The sequence below is a fragment of the Aulostomus chinensis genome, chromosome 9 (assembly GCF_037954235.1).
Source record: "Aulostomus chinensis isolate RoL2024-O1b breed Wild chromosome 9, RoL_Achi_v1.0, whole genome shotgun sequence".
Lineage (NCBI taxonomy): Eukaryota > Metazoa > Chordata > Actinopteri > Syngnathiformes > Aulostomidae > Aulostomus > Aulostomus chinensis.
Window position 1 is genome coordinate 9,779,917 of NC_141328.1, and position 17,592 is coordinate 9,797,508.

Sequence of the window (17,592 nt, forward strand, 5' to 3'; positions counted from 1 at the left end):
ACAAAGCTTTTTAATTTTGACTCCTTCATTACTTCTTTGTGACTCCAAGATGCAGAAAAAGCCAGCCTCATATATTTAGCTAGAAGCTATTGACGACTTACAGCTGCTTTATCAAACCCTATGCTCAGTAATCCAAAAGTACTTTGATTTTAGCTGAAACCAAACTATACTTACAAACTGTAACCATTCTGGTCTGTTGCTCATTCATGGTTTTATCAATCACAACTAACCAATGCTTTTGATTAAAACCAAATCTAGCATAACAGAAGCAAATGCTAACTAACTCTTGGAACACTGTTTTACCTTACGTCATCTTATTTTATCTCAGGCTAGGACTCAATCCAAAACATGTTTTCAACTTTTATGAGAATGAAAATACATTGTGTTTATAGTGTTTTTAACCTAGCAACTTTTCTCATCTGAGCTGAGCTTTTTTGTAAGCCAGCCATTCCTACATTTAAGAAATTCGGGACCTAATTGAATGGCCCACCCATACCATTAATTACAAATCTCATCAAACACACAAGGCGACAAGGAAGTATTTCCTAAGTAGTACAATTGTACAATGCAGTGCAACAATCTATTCACAGACATGTAACAATTGGTAAAGACAAAATGTAAGAAACTGTCCAACTATGGCTGTTTGAAAATATTAATAACAGTGAGTTATGGTTTCACAATAGCCTATATTTTATGGTCCACTTGCAATAATTTTATGGACCACTCTGGAAATCTCTGTCATAAACCATTAGGGTTTCTCATTGAAATATACCGTACAAATAAAATGGAGCAAAAATGACGACAGACACTTAAACTTGAAGAGACTTGAGCTAGATTATGGCCCGGGGGTTGCTTATATCTAGTAACAGGAGTTTTGTCATCAAACCGCAACACACGGTTCGGGTCTACCAGAAGCCTCTCAATGAAAAACTTCCGCTTGTTGACATTCTGTTGGCTGTGTTAAAGCTATAAAACAGCAGCCATACTTATTGTACAATTTAACAAAAACTGTGGTGGTGATGTACATCCTATAGTTTGGTGAGCTTAAGATTTTAGGAAGTTAGGAAAGCTTGTGTAATGTTTCCATTTTGAAGTGAGAAAAAAAAACAATGAAGAGCTGTTTGTTATATCAAGGATCTGCACGTTAGGACTTTTTAGTAATACAGCCTCTTTGCCTGAATGTTAAAAGAAGCTGTCTGCTGTGGTTCACTGACATAGCTCAGAGCAGGGCAGTGTGGTGCTGCTGTAAGTGGAAATACTGGAGCCATTAGAGAGGAAATTAGAGCCTTTATTAGTCTGTCTAGTGTACACCTGGCTTCTATAACAGGCCTCTCCTTGTATACTGATTTGTGAGTGTGGGCGTGGGTGTTTTCATGGTTTTTAGAATGTCTTGACTTCTTTCTCTCATGTCTTAGCTGATTCTGTCCTCCACCATTTTTAGATTCCTACAACTTATTTTTCCCTCATTGGCATTTGAAAGACTTCTCACTTTTTAAAGTATAGCAACTCATTTAAGAAGCCAAGTGAACTGCTTTTGTTCAAAAGACAGACCTGATAAGAGCTCCTTGATGAGGAGGTCTCACTGCTGACTGTTTTCCAGAAGCCAAGTGACATTTTGAAAATGATTCTGACGTCAAAGAAGGCTGCATAGTGACCTTTTTGTCTCTTTGTGTATGTTGGTGAGGCTCCACAAAAGATTAGTTATCCCTGACCCCTTCTTCTCATCCATCCAGCCCTTTTAACATCTACACCCCTCAAGCAGACCGGACAGGATTGGACTGGAATGGACAACACCTTGACCTCTATTGGGCAGGGATGTCCTGACCGGCTCTGGGACTTGTTGACTGTCAGGAGACATCACTCCCCTCCACATGCTGACATTCATCCTGCCTAGAACAGATGCAGGGTGTTGTGGCAAGCCCTTCCACCAAATCTAGAGTGGCAGTGGCACAAGATTAACAATGAATGCTTATACTTTTGAAAGTGGATTGACGGTAAATATAAGATCTCACTTAAGTTTCCTTAACTTCACTTTTTGCCCAAATTAGTCAGACAATTGGTAACTAAATTACTATGTAGTTTCACTTCATTCATTGTGGCTGCAATAAAAATACCTTTTCTCTGTAAACACATAACTTAAGTGTACTGAAAAAGCTGGATTTCATGCACTTGCTCCGTGTTTTTTTCTGTTGAGGGAGACAAGCTTTTCCAGAGGTGTAATTCTGCGATCATTAGAGGTGTGTTTTGGTTGTCTGTGAAATGTTCTCTAAGTATGGTTTGCATTTCAATTGGACAAGGTAACGATTTTTTTTTTTCTGGTAGCTGCTGAATGTTTTTATGCAGCCACATTGGAGCACTTTAGAACATGCTGTAAAAAAGATCACGTCTAATGGTTAAGTGTATAGTATATATATAGTATATTTGTTTTGTTGTGTTTTTTTTTCATTATCGATTGGTTACTGTGGTTTGGTTCGATTTGACGATAGATGATGCATGTTACTGTGTATGCAAGAGATGCACTGATCCACATTTTTTCAAGTCTGATCTGATTTTGGCACACATCTCCTGATACAGTACTGATTCCAAAAAGAGCCAGAGCTCTTTTCTCTTTAATATTACAGTGTTGTTATCATTGTTTTGTTGGTACCATATAACTAAAGATAATCCACAATACCTTAAATTTAAATGCTTTCCAGAGCTATTTATTTGAATTATGCATGGATTGTTGATATGTCTCATTTTACTTTATGGTGGTTTCATGGTACAGTGCAAGCTATAATCTGGATCAGTGTGTGCCTCAACACCCAATCACGATTATTTGCGATTTAATATCCCATCTCTAGTGTACACATGAGATTGATGTGATGAGAGCTCCCGGAAATGCTGCACTCATCCTTTAATCAATCTATCAATCATCCCTTTAACCCTATTGACAATTTTTAACTGATTCACGGTGATTGGTTGATCCCACTAATCAATATGCTGTAAAATAATCAATTTTTCACACCTCAGAGATCCTCAATCATTTTGAAGAGTGATCAGGTTTGGATCCAGGAGATTAAATTGTATAATCCTCATTAGAATATGGCCTACTTCGGACTGGGGATGAGTGGAATGTGTTTTGAAAATGCTATTTCAGGCTTTGGATGTTGATGACTCATGGAGCTGACCTGTGCTTGCTAAGACCTCCCCTCCCCCCACTCGCAATGGGAATGAAAAGAGCAAAAATATTTATTTCCAGCACCAACAGTTTGAAATTTGAAAGTGTGTTTTAAGTAGAATTGACTGAGATGATGGGCCCTCCTCCACAGCTTTGCCTTGGGTTTATTGTGAATATTCCAGGGTGAAAGCCACCATTGACAACCGCTACAGCATGCTTCAGTTTTTTTCTGGGACAGTTGAGCAGTCATCTCCACAGGCAGGTTTGTCAACCCCCTTGTTCTCAATCTCTCATGTGTGTTGGCCTAATTGCCAATCTGTAGCTGCTTCCTTTACATGAGTGCTGTAGGCTATTGTAGCGCTCTGCATCCAGACAAACAGAGGCCTACTTGTCTGTGTCAGTCTCATAAAGGCCTCTTATGAGCTATTGTGGTAAAGGAAGGAGGCTTGACTCAGGGAGGCCAAGGTGGTGCAGCCATGTTATCTATTCTCACATTTCATGATCAAAATGAATAATCCAATTGTCTTGTTCTAACTTCATTATGATACTTACTGTAAACTCTGACTGTGCCTCAAGATTTATTTCTGGAAGCTGACAAGTAATGACGCTGAGTCATGCTGTTGAAAAATGGTCTTAGGTCAGCAACTGGATCATTCACCATCCAGCTTCTCTTCTGTGTAGCCAGCAAGAGGATCTGGTAAATAAAGGCGACTGTTTGACCTTATTTTTATGTTTAGTGACGAGTCACCAAGGGTGGTTCATCACTTCTGTGCTCTCATCTACGAATGACTTATTAATGTATGGAGACATTTTATAAGTCAATCTCTGCCAGGACTTTGGACTTGTAGTTCCATGTAGTTCACCATGACCTACCTACTATATTAGCAATGTGGAGCAGATGTGTTGCCATGGCAATAGCCCCTTCGTTGGTTTACCCAGGGCGCATTGAAGGAGAAAGTTTTCTTGATTTAAACTGCGTCCTTATTCTGCAATATTTAAAGGTCAAATGTGTCACAGCAGCGGGAAAAGTTTCCTTTGAGTGCACATGAGAAATGAGGCCATCTTTTCCTGAATTTGGTCGATCCAACAGATGCAGCCTTTGCAGCCCAATCTATCCCAAGATTAATTGTAATTGTTGTCAGTAATGATCAATGATGTCCCAGTGGCAACTTTCCTTCTTGATATAGATTCTGATACTGATCATTACCAGTGTGTTAGGCTATGTTTTAGAGCAATGAAGAAGAATAGATTTACTGAATGTAATATTAGCGATAACTGAATAAATTAGTGGCAGGATCCCACTTCAAGGATGATTTTTCAGGTAGTGTCATGGACTTGCATATTTGCCAATACCCACATTTGTAGCCTGTATCGGATGGTGATAGTTGAATCTAAACATTTAACTCAACTCCAGCAAGACCATCATCACTTGTGTTGATAGTTAGTATTAAGTTTTAACTCATCTAAAGCGATACTAATGTTAAAAAAAAAAAAAGTTACAGGGACCTTAAAACCTAAACTTTTGGTTAAAATGTTGCCATGTTATGTGATGAACAAATCCCAAATGCAAATAAACAAACAACACAATATTTTAGCAGTGATTTTTTCCATAACCTAAATAGGTAAGAAATCAGTTCCATTTCCAAGTTTATGCCACTACTACTACGATTACAATTACTACTACTAGTGTGATGCAGTTGTCAAGGTTGTGAGGTGACAGGAACAGTATTTCATGTTGCAAGGGTAAAGATGGGAACAGCTGGTGAGGAAATCCTCAGTGGACAAGCATAGCATTCATAGACTGCAGCGTGACTTTTTTTTAGCTCCGTACTCTGGAGGATGTGCCCTCTTTAGTCAGTGACGTCATTAGGATTTTGCTTCATGACTGGAACTAAGAGCAGAATTTTTCCTTGCATTTACTTTATACACAACTGAATATCTTCAATAAGATTGTTAACATTCCTCCCCACTGTTGTATGTTTTCACACTGTCTTGCTTTCACAACAGTGTGCTGAGACTTTCCTGCAAACTTTTCAGCCATTGGATGCTTCCTCATCCTCTTCCAACATCTCCATCTCTCTCTTCATCTTATCCGCCTAGAATTGCATGGTCCCAATCCGTGGGAGCTGGTTGAAATCCTCCTACTTAACTGTGGGGGACATGTCACTGTGCTTGCTGTGCCCACTGGCCTGATTAGGGAGAAGTGAAAGGACTAACAAGTTGGACCCCCACCCTTCAGCCACCCCAGCCCCCGTGAAGCAGTGACACCACTGAAACTGCAGAAGCAGCTTGTAAAGGACGCAACAGAAGGATCCTCTTTAATGGCGGCTTTGACAAAAAGATGTGTCTGGTTATGATAACAGAGTTTGATGAAAAGGGATGTATGGATTTAATCTGGGCCCAGATGCTGCTGCACGTGACTTGCTAGTTGTTAATCCTTTTGTATATGCGTGAGCAGACTGTGGGCGTTTTTAAATAAACCCCGTGATGAAGTCTGCTGATTGTCTGATTGAGGATGTAGCAAAGTAGATTCTGGAGCAGCAGTTGTACTGACACCAATATTTCCTCTCTCAGTTTTGTGTTCCCTTCTCTGTGTGTGATAGATGCTTTAAATTGGTACTGCACTCAAATATTTGTAATGATCTCTCACCTTCTGGTAGCTGGAAAGGTGACTGTAGATGATTTGTTTTTTGATACGTTTCAGTGGGTACTGCGTGACTCCCCTTTTGCCATCACTTCACATCTTGCATGAGTCAAAGCCAAGACACTGTACTCGCCTACAGGGCAGTATGTGTCACAGTTCCTCTGGACCATGTCCACCTTTAGTTAGGGCCCTATTATGTTTCTTGACTCAGTTTGGACTCTATTATTCTTGTGTTTTTGTTTTTCTCCTTGTTTACTTGTTATTTTTCAGTCCCTTAAAATCGGACGTAAAATGAACTAAGTCAGATTTCCTAAAAAGATCATTAAGAAATGTTTGGCATTTCCAGCTTTAGTTCATTGTACCATACCTCTCATTAATAGGTAGGACCAATTTAATTAGTTTTGATTGGATTATCTGATGTAATGAGAAATTCTGATACGTATTAAAAAAAAAACAAAACCTAATCACTAAATTTCTTGATATTCATTTGTACACATTCTCATGCCTAAGTTTGTGCCCCCCTTGTTGATTTCTCTCCAGTAGCTGAAAGGTAGATGGAAGTCAGAGCTCTCCTCATTACTGGGGAACAGAGAATGACCAGACAGGGTGAAGGGAGCAGAGAAATGTCTGGATAAGTGGTGATAGATGACATGCTGTTAAAAGTAATGGTGGTGGTGTTTCTCTTCCATTACATTTGCTCTCTCTCGACTTTGTTTCTACTATTTGTCACCCTGTTCTGTCTTTGTTTTCTTGTCCGATACATTTGGGGCTTGGTGGTCGTTATAAATGCATGATTGTCAGTGGCAGAGAAAGAACTGGGCGGTTGTGATGCAGTGGGATATCTGATAGTGATAGAGGAATAATGAAGTCTCAGACACAGGGAGGATGTCATCGGGATTCAGCTTGGAATCAGGAGGCGGGTGAAGTGATGGGAGCTGTCGGGTTGTCATCTCTGCCTCGGCACGGGTTTGGGGAGAGGACCTGATTGACTGGTTGCCTTACTGTTTGGTCTCTGCTGAATCTAAGTGATCTGTTTCCCAGACAGCATTGGGGCGAGAGGACTGTACTCTCGGGATGATGGGTGATAAATGACTCTGAGGGGGTCGCCTAAGGGCTGACAGTGACTGACAGTCAGCTAGGTTTGTGCATTTTTTGATGTATGTGTTCCAAATCTGTGTGTCTCCAGGGTGTAGGAGGACAGAGCAAAATGAGGAGTTTGCACAAAAAAAGGGGCATTCACTTTAAAGAGATAAGAAACCTGGTAGATAAATATGATTTGAAGTATTCAATTTAATGTAGTTACTCTGCATCCGAAGCATTTATCAGGATCTGCTCCAACTACAACACACAATAGATATAATCGGTGTAAATATATAATCAGTGTATAATATGCTTTTCATTAAATCTAGAAAATAAATGAATTCAAAATTATTAGGGTTCTTTCCTGGATAATTCTACACCCTTGTGAAATTTGGCCTGGTAATTTATGATTAATATCATACAAATTAAACAAACAAACACAAATATAATCCTTAACTCCTTGATGGAGATAATTATGGCTTAACAAACTTGCTACAACTAACTATTATTTTGTTTAAAATATTTATTTTCACAATTTATCAATGAGTGGCTTGGGCCCTAAAATGTCAAGAAATTTAGTAAAATGTGCACGATTTCCCAGGGACCAGTGACGTGTTCAAATGAAAAACTCTTCATGACATGACAACAAAGGCAGCAAATCTTTATTTAGGTCTGAAATCAGTAAATGTTTGACATTAATGCTGGAAAAATGACTGAAACAATTAATGGATCCAAAGTTTAATCAGCAACTTGGATTTATTTGGCAAAGACAAGACTCGTCAATCACTATTTTCGTTGTCATGTAGTGGAAATTTGGCTACCTACTGTGGCTTTGATTTAAGGGAATAATATTAATAAAAAGAAAAAAAAAAGGAACAATGAAAACAATGTTCACATTTGCAGGGGTGAATATGGTACACACAAAAGCTGTAAATTAAATTATGTCTACAGCTCTCATGTCCTTTCAGCAAAGCTCTTTTCAACAACTGAAATGTGCAGGTCTTCGACTGAGAACACTGAACTTATAGAAGTACTCATTTTAACAACTTAGCCCCATGCCTTGGTTATTTTTCCCATTTAGTTTGCCTAAAATAAGTTTTTAATTTGATTCCACTTATACTGATGTAGAATAAAGTAATTCTTAAAATAACTATTATAATTACTATTTTAAGTTGGGTTTGGTGCTCAAAAACAAAAGTAGCATCAACATCTGAGTGTCAGCGATTCATCATCATAGTTTTACTTTATTTTTTGCAAAAAAGTGAATGAACTTACCCTTGGCGTTTGTCTTGTAAAAAAGCTTGTTGCTTTTTAAAGATGCAAAACTTTATGTCATCAAAAAACATTTATATTGAAGAAGCCACGTATAATGTACAATACAATACAAAATTGTTTTGGGACCATATGACTTGCTGAAAATATTTTCAAAGCAGAGTGGAAAAAGTCCAATAGTTTTAATTCTTGCATATTTTAAAATATTGCCTTAATCCTGTGTTTTTTTATTGCAGAAAGGTGAAAGTACTCAAGCACAGACTGTAGTGACGTAACAGAAGCATTCCGCAAGGTTTTCCCTTCTGACTACATCAGCTGAGATTTGGCCGGCTGTGTGTTTCTCAGTCAGACCGAGAGAGGCCCAGAGTTTCATTATGATTCCAACATGTCTGTGTCAAATACCTGAAAGGCTCTAAATATTTCCATGAGTCAGGTACACAGCCATCTTTCACTGTGTTTATAACTGTTTAGAAATTCACTTTAATGTCGTCTTACAGGTTACGACTGCTCCATTCTCGTCTGGAGTTTGCGTTACATCACAGTTGTGAACGATGGCTGCTCATTTGTTACTTGGTTCGTTTAATTAAGGGGATTTATGGTGACAAAAAGAGACTGAAATATTTTTGAGCGGGGAAGGTTGTCATGGCGATGTGTAGCTGATGCCCTCGGATGGGTAATTCCTGTCTAAGTGTACTATTCATGTTTCTCTTTCTAACTGGAGCTGAGAGAAATTAATGAGCTCAGATCTGCATTCCCCTGTGTGTTTTGACAAAAGGCCTCTTAGAATGTCACAATTAACCCTGTCTCTTAGATCTCTAAGTCCAAATCACTCATGCAAATGTCTCTTAACTTCAAACACTGTTTGGTTAAAGTCGGATGAAGGAGGAATTGTTGTGATTTGTGTTGTGGAGTGGCTGGGCTGCACAGTGACGCACATGCACGTGACTTTGGCTGCAGGAGAAGGAACCTGGATCAGGTTTGGCAGGGCAATAGACAAGTGCAGCTCTTTACACACACACACACCTGGGGAAGGATATAGGTGAATGTGTGGCTGGGTGCAATTCAGGTCTAAGCTTGAAAGGACTTTTAAGGGTGTGTGTTTGCCTTAAACTGTCTCTAGGCTAGTTTCAGTTACACGAGGATTCTGTATTACAAGGGCTTGACTTGTTTCAATTGGTTTGCTGGGTTGGAGATTTAGCCTTTCTTGTTCTTTGGACTTTGGATATGTGAAACTGAGCAATTGGAGGCGAGGTAATGTACGTTATCCAGTTCATTGCTATCTCATGTTTTTACTTTAAATGAATGCATGCTTTAACAATAGCTATTTTGACTTGGCACTAGCTTTGATTAGAAACATTTTAGAGATCACTGTCATTTCACTGAAGGACAAAGATAATTTGTCTTTGAGATTTGAACTTAAAGAAAAACTCTATGTCAGTTCCTCTCTTCATTGTGCAGTCAGTTCCCCTTTCAAGTCAGGCAGTTTGAGATGAGGGCCAGATATTTCTCAGGTAACCATGGCTACACTGAGGTACTAGCCCCTATGCCTCCATCTGTTTGTTTTTCCCAGGAACGACCCCAGCCAGTCTTGGGTCAGAGAGCTCTTCACTAGGCAGTCGTTTACCTGAAGGTCTGCACGTTCACTTGATCATAGGTCAAAATTTTCCTCTTACTCATCCTACTAGTCATCTCTGATTTAGGTATAAAAGCCAGAATAGGGCTAACAAACATGATAGGGTCTTTGCCTGAAGTACCTTCAGGCTCAGGCCCTAATAATTAAGGTCAAAAGCAAACAGCAGCCATTTTTACACAGATACTCAGCAAAACTCCACTGTTATGATGCTTTGTTTGTTTACACAGAATGTAGTAGCAACATGGTTTACAATTTATTTAACGTCCCAAAGCGATGGTGTTTTGAACACAGCCTTCAGTTTAGTGCTGCATCTACCTCCGCTGGCTGGTGAGAGGCACAATCCTTTCCCCCATCCTGTCTCCTTGTAGTTTTGTACAAATCTTAAAAGTTGGACAATTATTCCGCTGTTCCAGGATGTGCTTGCTCATGGAGAACTGTTGGGTGTAAATTCATTGAAGGAGCGTGGTACTCGACCTGCTCCACTAATAAGTTGTCATGAGATAACTTTTGCTGTGATTTGGTGCCATACAAATAAAATTGGCTTGACTTGACTTGACAATTAGTTGTGTCCTGATAACAATTTTTTTGGACAATGTTTGCCGATAAATGACTACAGTGAATGACACTGTGCATTTATGACACTGATGTAATAATGATATGATTAGATACAGTGATTAACTTAATGGAACAGCAACTAAATTAAATTAACCACAACAAATTTTTGGTAACACGTAAATGCAGTATATTCAGATCAGCAAAAATATTGAGTTCATGTGTATTTGTTGTGCGATTGGTCGATATACTAATTATCATGACAAGTCTAGGTTTAAAAAAATGTGATCTACTTAGAAAGAAAACATAATTTCATATTTCATCTTTATATTTTATATTATAGAGTTATTTGCATTATACTTTCCCACTTCTTATCCTTGTGGGATATGCGGTTCAACATGGGGCCCAATGGTGTAGCAGGACTCATTACTGAGAGAATTCTCTCCTTCCACTGCCTGGAGCATGTTTGAAAAACATAAAATTAGATGTGCCAAGAAGAGGCTGTGCAGGCTTCATGCTATTAAGGGTGTAGTTTAGTTGTGTTGGAGTAGTAGACTGAATCCATGAGCCTCAAGAGACAGAGCTGCGCAGTTATATTTTCCGTAGTTATTGTCAATTATTCACAAAAAATGCACAACTTTTTACTTCAGCTTTGTGTGTGTGTGTGTGTGTGTGTGTGTTTGTGTGTGTGTGTGTGTTCCTAGCTATGTAATTTGTGGTAATATTGGAAGTGAGCAAGATATCCTGATGTTTTTAGAAGCATCCAAGCAGATTTTGTTCAATTAAACTTGTGTGGGAAATCCACAAATACTACTACAGAGTGTTTAATGGCATATTCTGCATCTGCTAGGTATATAAGAATGTCATCCACCTAGGCCAACAATGTGTGAGACGTATGTATCTCGTCTATAGGGGATGTGACTGGATTTTACTGTAAGTGCTGCGCAAGCAGTTCAAATGAGAGAGCAGACTCAGAGAAAAACCATGGTCTGGATTTGTGCTACAATTCTGACTATTTGTGCTGATTGTGGCAGGTTAGTATCCAGAACTTGGCCTAGGTTAATAAATGATTCACCAAGCTAAAAACCCTTACAGAAAAGTCCTTCAAATAGTCACACGGCCTCTCATGGAGCCAGATTGGTCAATATGAACGAGGTTAACAGTGTATATGCCTCCAAACATATTGCCAGCAGTTTAGAAACTATCTTTAGATCTGAGTTCATCAGGTAAATATGTCTGGCAGAGATTTCCAGGGCATGGATTGATAATAATGCTAGTTTCAAACTAAATATTGATGTGCAAAAATGTGTCATTTGTTTTCTCAATTTTAACTGGTAAATTTCTCAAGAATAAAATGACGCCTTCTATCACGTTGTTATTGTCATGATCTCCTGGCTTTTTGTTCCAGTGGACAGACATGTTCTTCTTGACCATAGAGAGCTCATATAAAAATAGTCCCAAAATCACATTAAGAATTGGTATTTTAACAAATGGATGTAATATTGCTTCACTGAGCTACAAGGATGTTTTACGGTTGCCTGTACTGGTACATCTTAATTTGAAAAGAAATTAATCAGATAAAAGTTAGGGCCCCGACTTATGTATTTCCAATTAATGGCCTGTCATTAACCTATCAAAGATATATCGTATCAGTTTATATGTTTTCCGATATGCGTTGATATTTAAAATTCTACCTTTACAGCACATAAAATCCAGAAAACAATGGCTATTTTGATTTTAAAATAGTGCGATGTATTGTGTCCAGCAGAGTGCGCTCCATCGCCTTCACCGTTATTATTTTACTATTTTATATTGGTCGTCATTTATAACGGAATTTTGTAAATTGTTTAAGACAGTACCTTTCTGACTACCTTTACATAGTGATTTTGGTGCAAAATTGGTGCACAATGAACATAGAAAGTGTCTTTATTCAGTCCAACACAGTAATTCACTATATCAGTTGCACCTATCTGTGATATCTCTGCACCACTGAATATATGATTTATCTGCTTTTACATATCAAATAAACTTGTTTTTATACAAATTATGTTGACATCTGTGAATATTGACTATCAGCCAAAATTAATCTCCAAAATGAGTTGACAGAAACAACTCTCTCTCTCTCTCTCTCTCTCTCTCTCAGTCTAACTGCAGACAGACAGAAGATTAAATGTAGTCAATCAGATGCAGGCCCATCAGAAACCAATGTGCAGCACTGTATCCATTGCCCCAAGCTCAGATATAGGATCAATGGAACAGAGATTCTCTTCCCCTCAGTTCGACAGTAGCATCCTGAAACACTCTCAAGGTCACTGCTGCTGCAGGGTTGTGTGTGTGTGTGTGTGTGTGTGTGTGTGTGTGTGTGTGTCTGTGTGTGTGTGTGTGTGAGACCTGAGTAGGAGAATCACATTATAATGATCAATACTCTATATTAATATCTCTCTTCATCTTTCTCTTTCACAGATCTCCCTGCCTCCTCTCTGCAGTACCAGTGTGGATCAGTGGACTACCTTTGTTCTCCACAGCTGGTAAAAAAAGGTCAGACCCCCAGACCATGTCACGACAAGCCGGCCATCAAAGTGCGGCCTCAGCCCTCCTCCACCTCACCCAGACCGCCAGCTGCACAGAAACCTCAAGGTAAATCACAGTGACAGAGTGCTGACCCTGTTCACGGACAGTTTTGAAACTGATGCTGTTGCTGTAATTGGAAGTTGCAGCAAGATCAGACTCTTTACAATGGAACTGTCATGAATTCTTTTCTGACAGACTATAAAATGTCTTCTGTCTGGCTTCATGCTGCAGCTGCTGGTTTAAAGCAAACCAGCAGCTGCCAAGTGTTGTGGCATCATTTTAAGAATGCTAAATAGGAAGAACAGTATTTACAGAAAAACAAGAACCCAATACAACAATACAAGAACTGAAATCCAAGGGATCCATAATTGCCAGTTTGCTTATGGAGAATTTTTTTATACATAATTTAAGGCTTTTTAAAAGGGTTATTCAATTATTTGATCAGGATTGATTTATTTGGATACATTGCTCATTTCCAGTCTCATGCTTGTTATCAGAGATGATTAAGATAGTATCTGTTCAACTGGGGTAAGATTTGGTGGCTTCAAAAGGCAAAAGTAGAATAGCAAAAATAGCTAATTCCTGTCAATCCCCAAAAAAACAGTTCTGTCAGGTCCATTCACATCAAGAAACACAAGAGATGATAATGAGCTTGATTTGTTTATTATAGTACAAATTGGCGGTATGGCTCTGTTCAGAGGAGTCCCCTGAGAATTTTTCATGAGCACCATGAAACAGGAGACCAGCAGCGTGAGGGAAGGTTCTCCCAGTTTAAGACTGGAAGAGCAAACATACCTCCGTGAACAGAGCAGCAGCATGACATGGAACGAACTATGCCATGTATACACGACAAGGTGGAGCTGGGGAGGTGGAGGGTAGCAAGTTGCGAGCAGAAGCAACTTTACAGCAAATTGCAGATAGCAGCAGATAGCAGTACGCAGCAGCAGTACGCAGCAGCAGTACGCAGCAGCAGTACGCAGCAGCAGCAGCAGCGATGCCAGCAGGCAGAGCAGCAGCCAGAAAAGCTAGCAGAGCGGGAGTTGAGGCCGGGTGACATTTAAGTTGAGAGGGGCCAATCAGAAGCAAGGGATTTGATCAGCTGATGCTGAGCAGCTGTGATCAGCTGATTGATCAGTTTGATTGATGGACGGGAAGCCAGTAGCGCTTGACTACCACGGCCTGACAGAACTAACGCTAACGCTTGATTTCAGTGATCTAAAACCATATAAATGAGAAAGCATCCTTAGTCTCAGAATTGAGAAGCTGGAACTAGAGAGTGTTTGACATGAAGATAACTCAAATCGGTTTCCTCTTGGTCTCTGTCAAAACATCTGCATTCATTTTGTTCATCCATTCATTTATTTGTCTTTGGTCATTTGTGCATGTCCATTCACAGTTTGGACACTTGCATGAACATTCATTTCACTATTTATCTTGTAGCTTTCAAATTTCTACAGCTTCTTGTTGTCAGACACTGACACACAGAGTAAGAGGACATGCTCAAAAAACTAACATCATCAACACATCACACAATTTCCTGATTTTAAATGTGTATTGATGTTTATATGTACGTGCACCGACTGGTCAGATCATTCAGTGCAAAGAATGATGTGTGCATTCATGTACATCCCTTTCTCTGTCTGTCAAATTGTTGTATTTAACTGGAAGTGCGTTGGTGTACGCACGCACTCATTTCAGCATCCTGTTCCGAAATGAGGAAGTTGGCTGATAGCTGAGTAGAACTCTATCTACACCTCAACTATATGTTTCTCTTCTCTGATTATTTTGGACGGACTGGACCTTTTGGGTTTTTTTTGGATCAACCAAGCACACCTAGTACATGGACATAGTCATGGAGGTTTTCTCACCTGGATTCATACATGTGAGCTAATGTTTTTGTCAGCAGACTCATGTTTCTCTCTTGCGCTGCTCTTCTTGCCTCGTCTGGTCTCCTGTATTCATAGTGCCCCCTAAACCTGCACACCTGCTTGCTCTTGGGCAAGACAAGAAACCGAAGAGGATCCCGCCAGCTCCTTCGAGGCCTCTTCCAGCACCTCCTCCTCCGCCTAAACCAAAGCCCAGTCTAGCGTCTCCTGGCCTTGTATCACAGCCACAGAAAGAGGTCCAGAAAGTAGGACTGCTCATCGAGAGATTCGAGAATTCAAGGTATTTTGATGTGATGGTTTGATATACAGATGCACCTTCAGAGAACAGTCTTGCTGTTTACTTCTTTATGACTGCCACTAAAGAGGCAATCTGGTCACTGGTGTGTTAGTTCATCTGACTTTTAGCAGGATAACTTAAAAAGTGGTTTTTGGATTTTGATGAAATTTGTTAGGGTGATGGAGTTTAATTTGAGGAACAGTTTGATTTGAAAAGTTTGACATGAAATGAACCTGAGTCTGATCTGATGACATCATATCGTTTCAGCATCTATATCCTCTTTCAATTTCTTGTATGCCATACAGTGTTTTCATTTCTTGTTTTGCTACGATTGTTAATGCAAATTGTTGTTTTGTTGTGTTTTTCACCATCCCATCCCCAGGGTCCCCATCCTGGGGGTGCTTCCGCGGTCCCAGCTGCACCTGTGTCTGAGAATGGACCCTGCATCTGACATCCCTTCCTCCTGCAGCCAGGACCCCACGATAAAGGTGGCAGGAGACTCCTGCCCTGTGGACAAACTTGCACTTGGTACATCTGAACGGACTGACGATGGGTCTGGACTGTCCTGTCTGGCTTCTGTGCACATTGATGGTTCAGATGATGCCCCGCTGGATGCAGAGGTTGACATTACAGATAGCGTTGGATGCCTTGACGAAATGGAGCGGGAAGAAGGGTCCTCAAATGGGCTTCTGGACAATCCAGACTCCTCTGAGCAGATGAAGATTCCAAACCGGGATAGTGGCATTGACAGCCCGTCATGTGCTGTGGAAGGGGAGGTGTTCCCCAATGAGGACGCCATTAATGAGGAGGATCATTATGACAGTGTCACGGAAACAGAGAGTGTCTCATGCTGTGTTACCCTGGACAACAAACGAGACTCAACGCAGGATGAGGACAGTGACTTGGATGAGGGGAGCAGTGGAGAGATACACTCTCTGACAGACACACAGACTGGATATCTGACAGACACACACTCTGAAGCACCCAAAGTGAGTAACTTGCACACTGAACTCTTATCAAGTTCGAACCACAATGACCATGTTTTAGCATAATTTTTCATGACATGGTTCAGTTAAGGAGTGTCAACATCAAAGGTTCTGCTCATACATCAGACTGATTTTCAGGCAGTAGAAAAAACATCTTGTCTCTACTTTAGCCTGGATAAGCATTTTCATAGAATACGTCAGCATGACATATTATACGCTGTTACAGTTTGGCGGTCTCAAGCGATTGACTTTTATCTAAAAGCAGCTCTGCCACTACATAAAGGATGAATAACTGCCCAGAGGCAACAAAAGTAACAGGAGCCTCTGGTGGCGGCCAAGTGAAAGAGTCTGAACATTGAGATGTCCCACAGCTGAGCTGAAGTTTTGGTTTACTTTCGTCCTTCAACTTGATAATTGATTGTAAAAAAAAAAACACTGGCAGTGTACATATCTTCCTGTCAGCTTACGTGCTGCGCTGTATACTTGAATCATGTGCAGTGTGCAAACTTAGAGCTCGACCTTAATCCTAGTAACTCTATTAGTTGAAAACTTGATCCTCTCCCCAACTCCAAACTTTTGAAAATGATGCCATAAATAGTGTTTAGTGAAAAAAAAAATGTATCTGCTAACAGTTCAACTTTGGATCTGCAGCCAAAGAAATTTCACTGCTGTAGTATATAATTATGAATTTAATATATATTAATATATATTTATAAAGAATACACGGGGACAATTTTAGGGCTAAAACATTTCAAACTTGGGGCATGCCTGTCTTGACAGTCCCTGAGTCAAGACCCACAACTTATTTAGGACTTGCAAAACAATTACTTAGTCCCATCTCTGCCTGTCACTTCATTTCAATTTAGATCAGTCTGGAGCCTGCAACTCTGTTCAATAGAGAAGAACTCCATTTATTTCCTATTGAAATCTCAGGAATCTCTGACATGCATGCAAAGCTCCTCCTCTGTGTTTATTTTTATTCTGGTATTTGCCTTCAAAATGTTGAAAAACTGAGTTTTATGCTTGATTTTATAAATACTTGACAGTGTGCCAACAAAAACAAGCTGACAGGCTACGAGCTAGCTAAAAGGCTATAGCTACCTCTATAGCTGCAGATATCATTAATGAGGCATTAATGTGCTGTCATTGTGTCCTATATTTGAGGCCTACAGTTTGTGATATACAGCATCAGTATAAAAACCAAACACTTACATCCAAAAAAGTATTGTAATGAGAGAGATTAAATGGTATATTTTGTAGCCGATCTGAACAAGCTAGTGCTTCATCTTCTCGTGTCTTCTTGTAACTTTTTTATCTGAGGGTGAGATATTTTTCTCCCAATTACTTAAAGTTTCCCATCTGGATGCCTACATAGGATCATTATTGTAAAATTATTGTATCACTTTACCATATCTGTAATGAAATCATATACATTTCTAGGTGTTCTACATGATGTCCTTTGGTTACTCTTTCACTTCCATTCATTGAGCCGCTCCCTAACTGTCTGGAGCACCCCAAGGGATGCCTTTCT

The 17,592-nt window shown here is 39.7% G+C and overlaps 1 protein-coding gene across 1 annotated transcript in view; it reads left to right on the top strand.

Annotated features, from left to right (window-relative positions):
* The window catches only part of fgd (faciogenital dysplasia), a 59,809-nt gene that overhangs the window by 23,603 nt on the left and 18,614 nt on the right, over positions 1 to 17,592 (top strand). Inside the window, exons 2-4 of the mRNA XM_086213651.1 lie at positions 12,805 to 12,978; positions 14,877 to 15,078; positions 15,458 to 16,064. Coding sequence (XP_086069777.1) covers positions 12,805 to 12,978; positions 14,877 to 15,078; positions 15,458 to 16,064 — 983 coding nt within the window. The remainder of the gene's footprint in view (positions 1 to 12,804; positions 12,979 to 14,876; positions 15,079 to 15,457; positions 16,065 to 17,592) is intronic.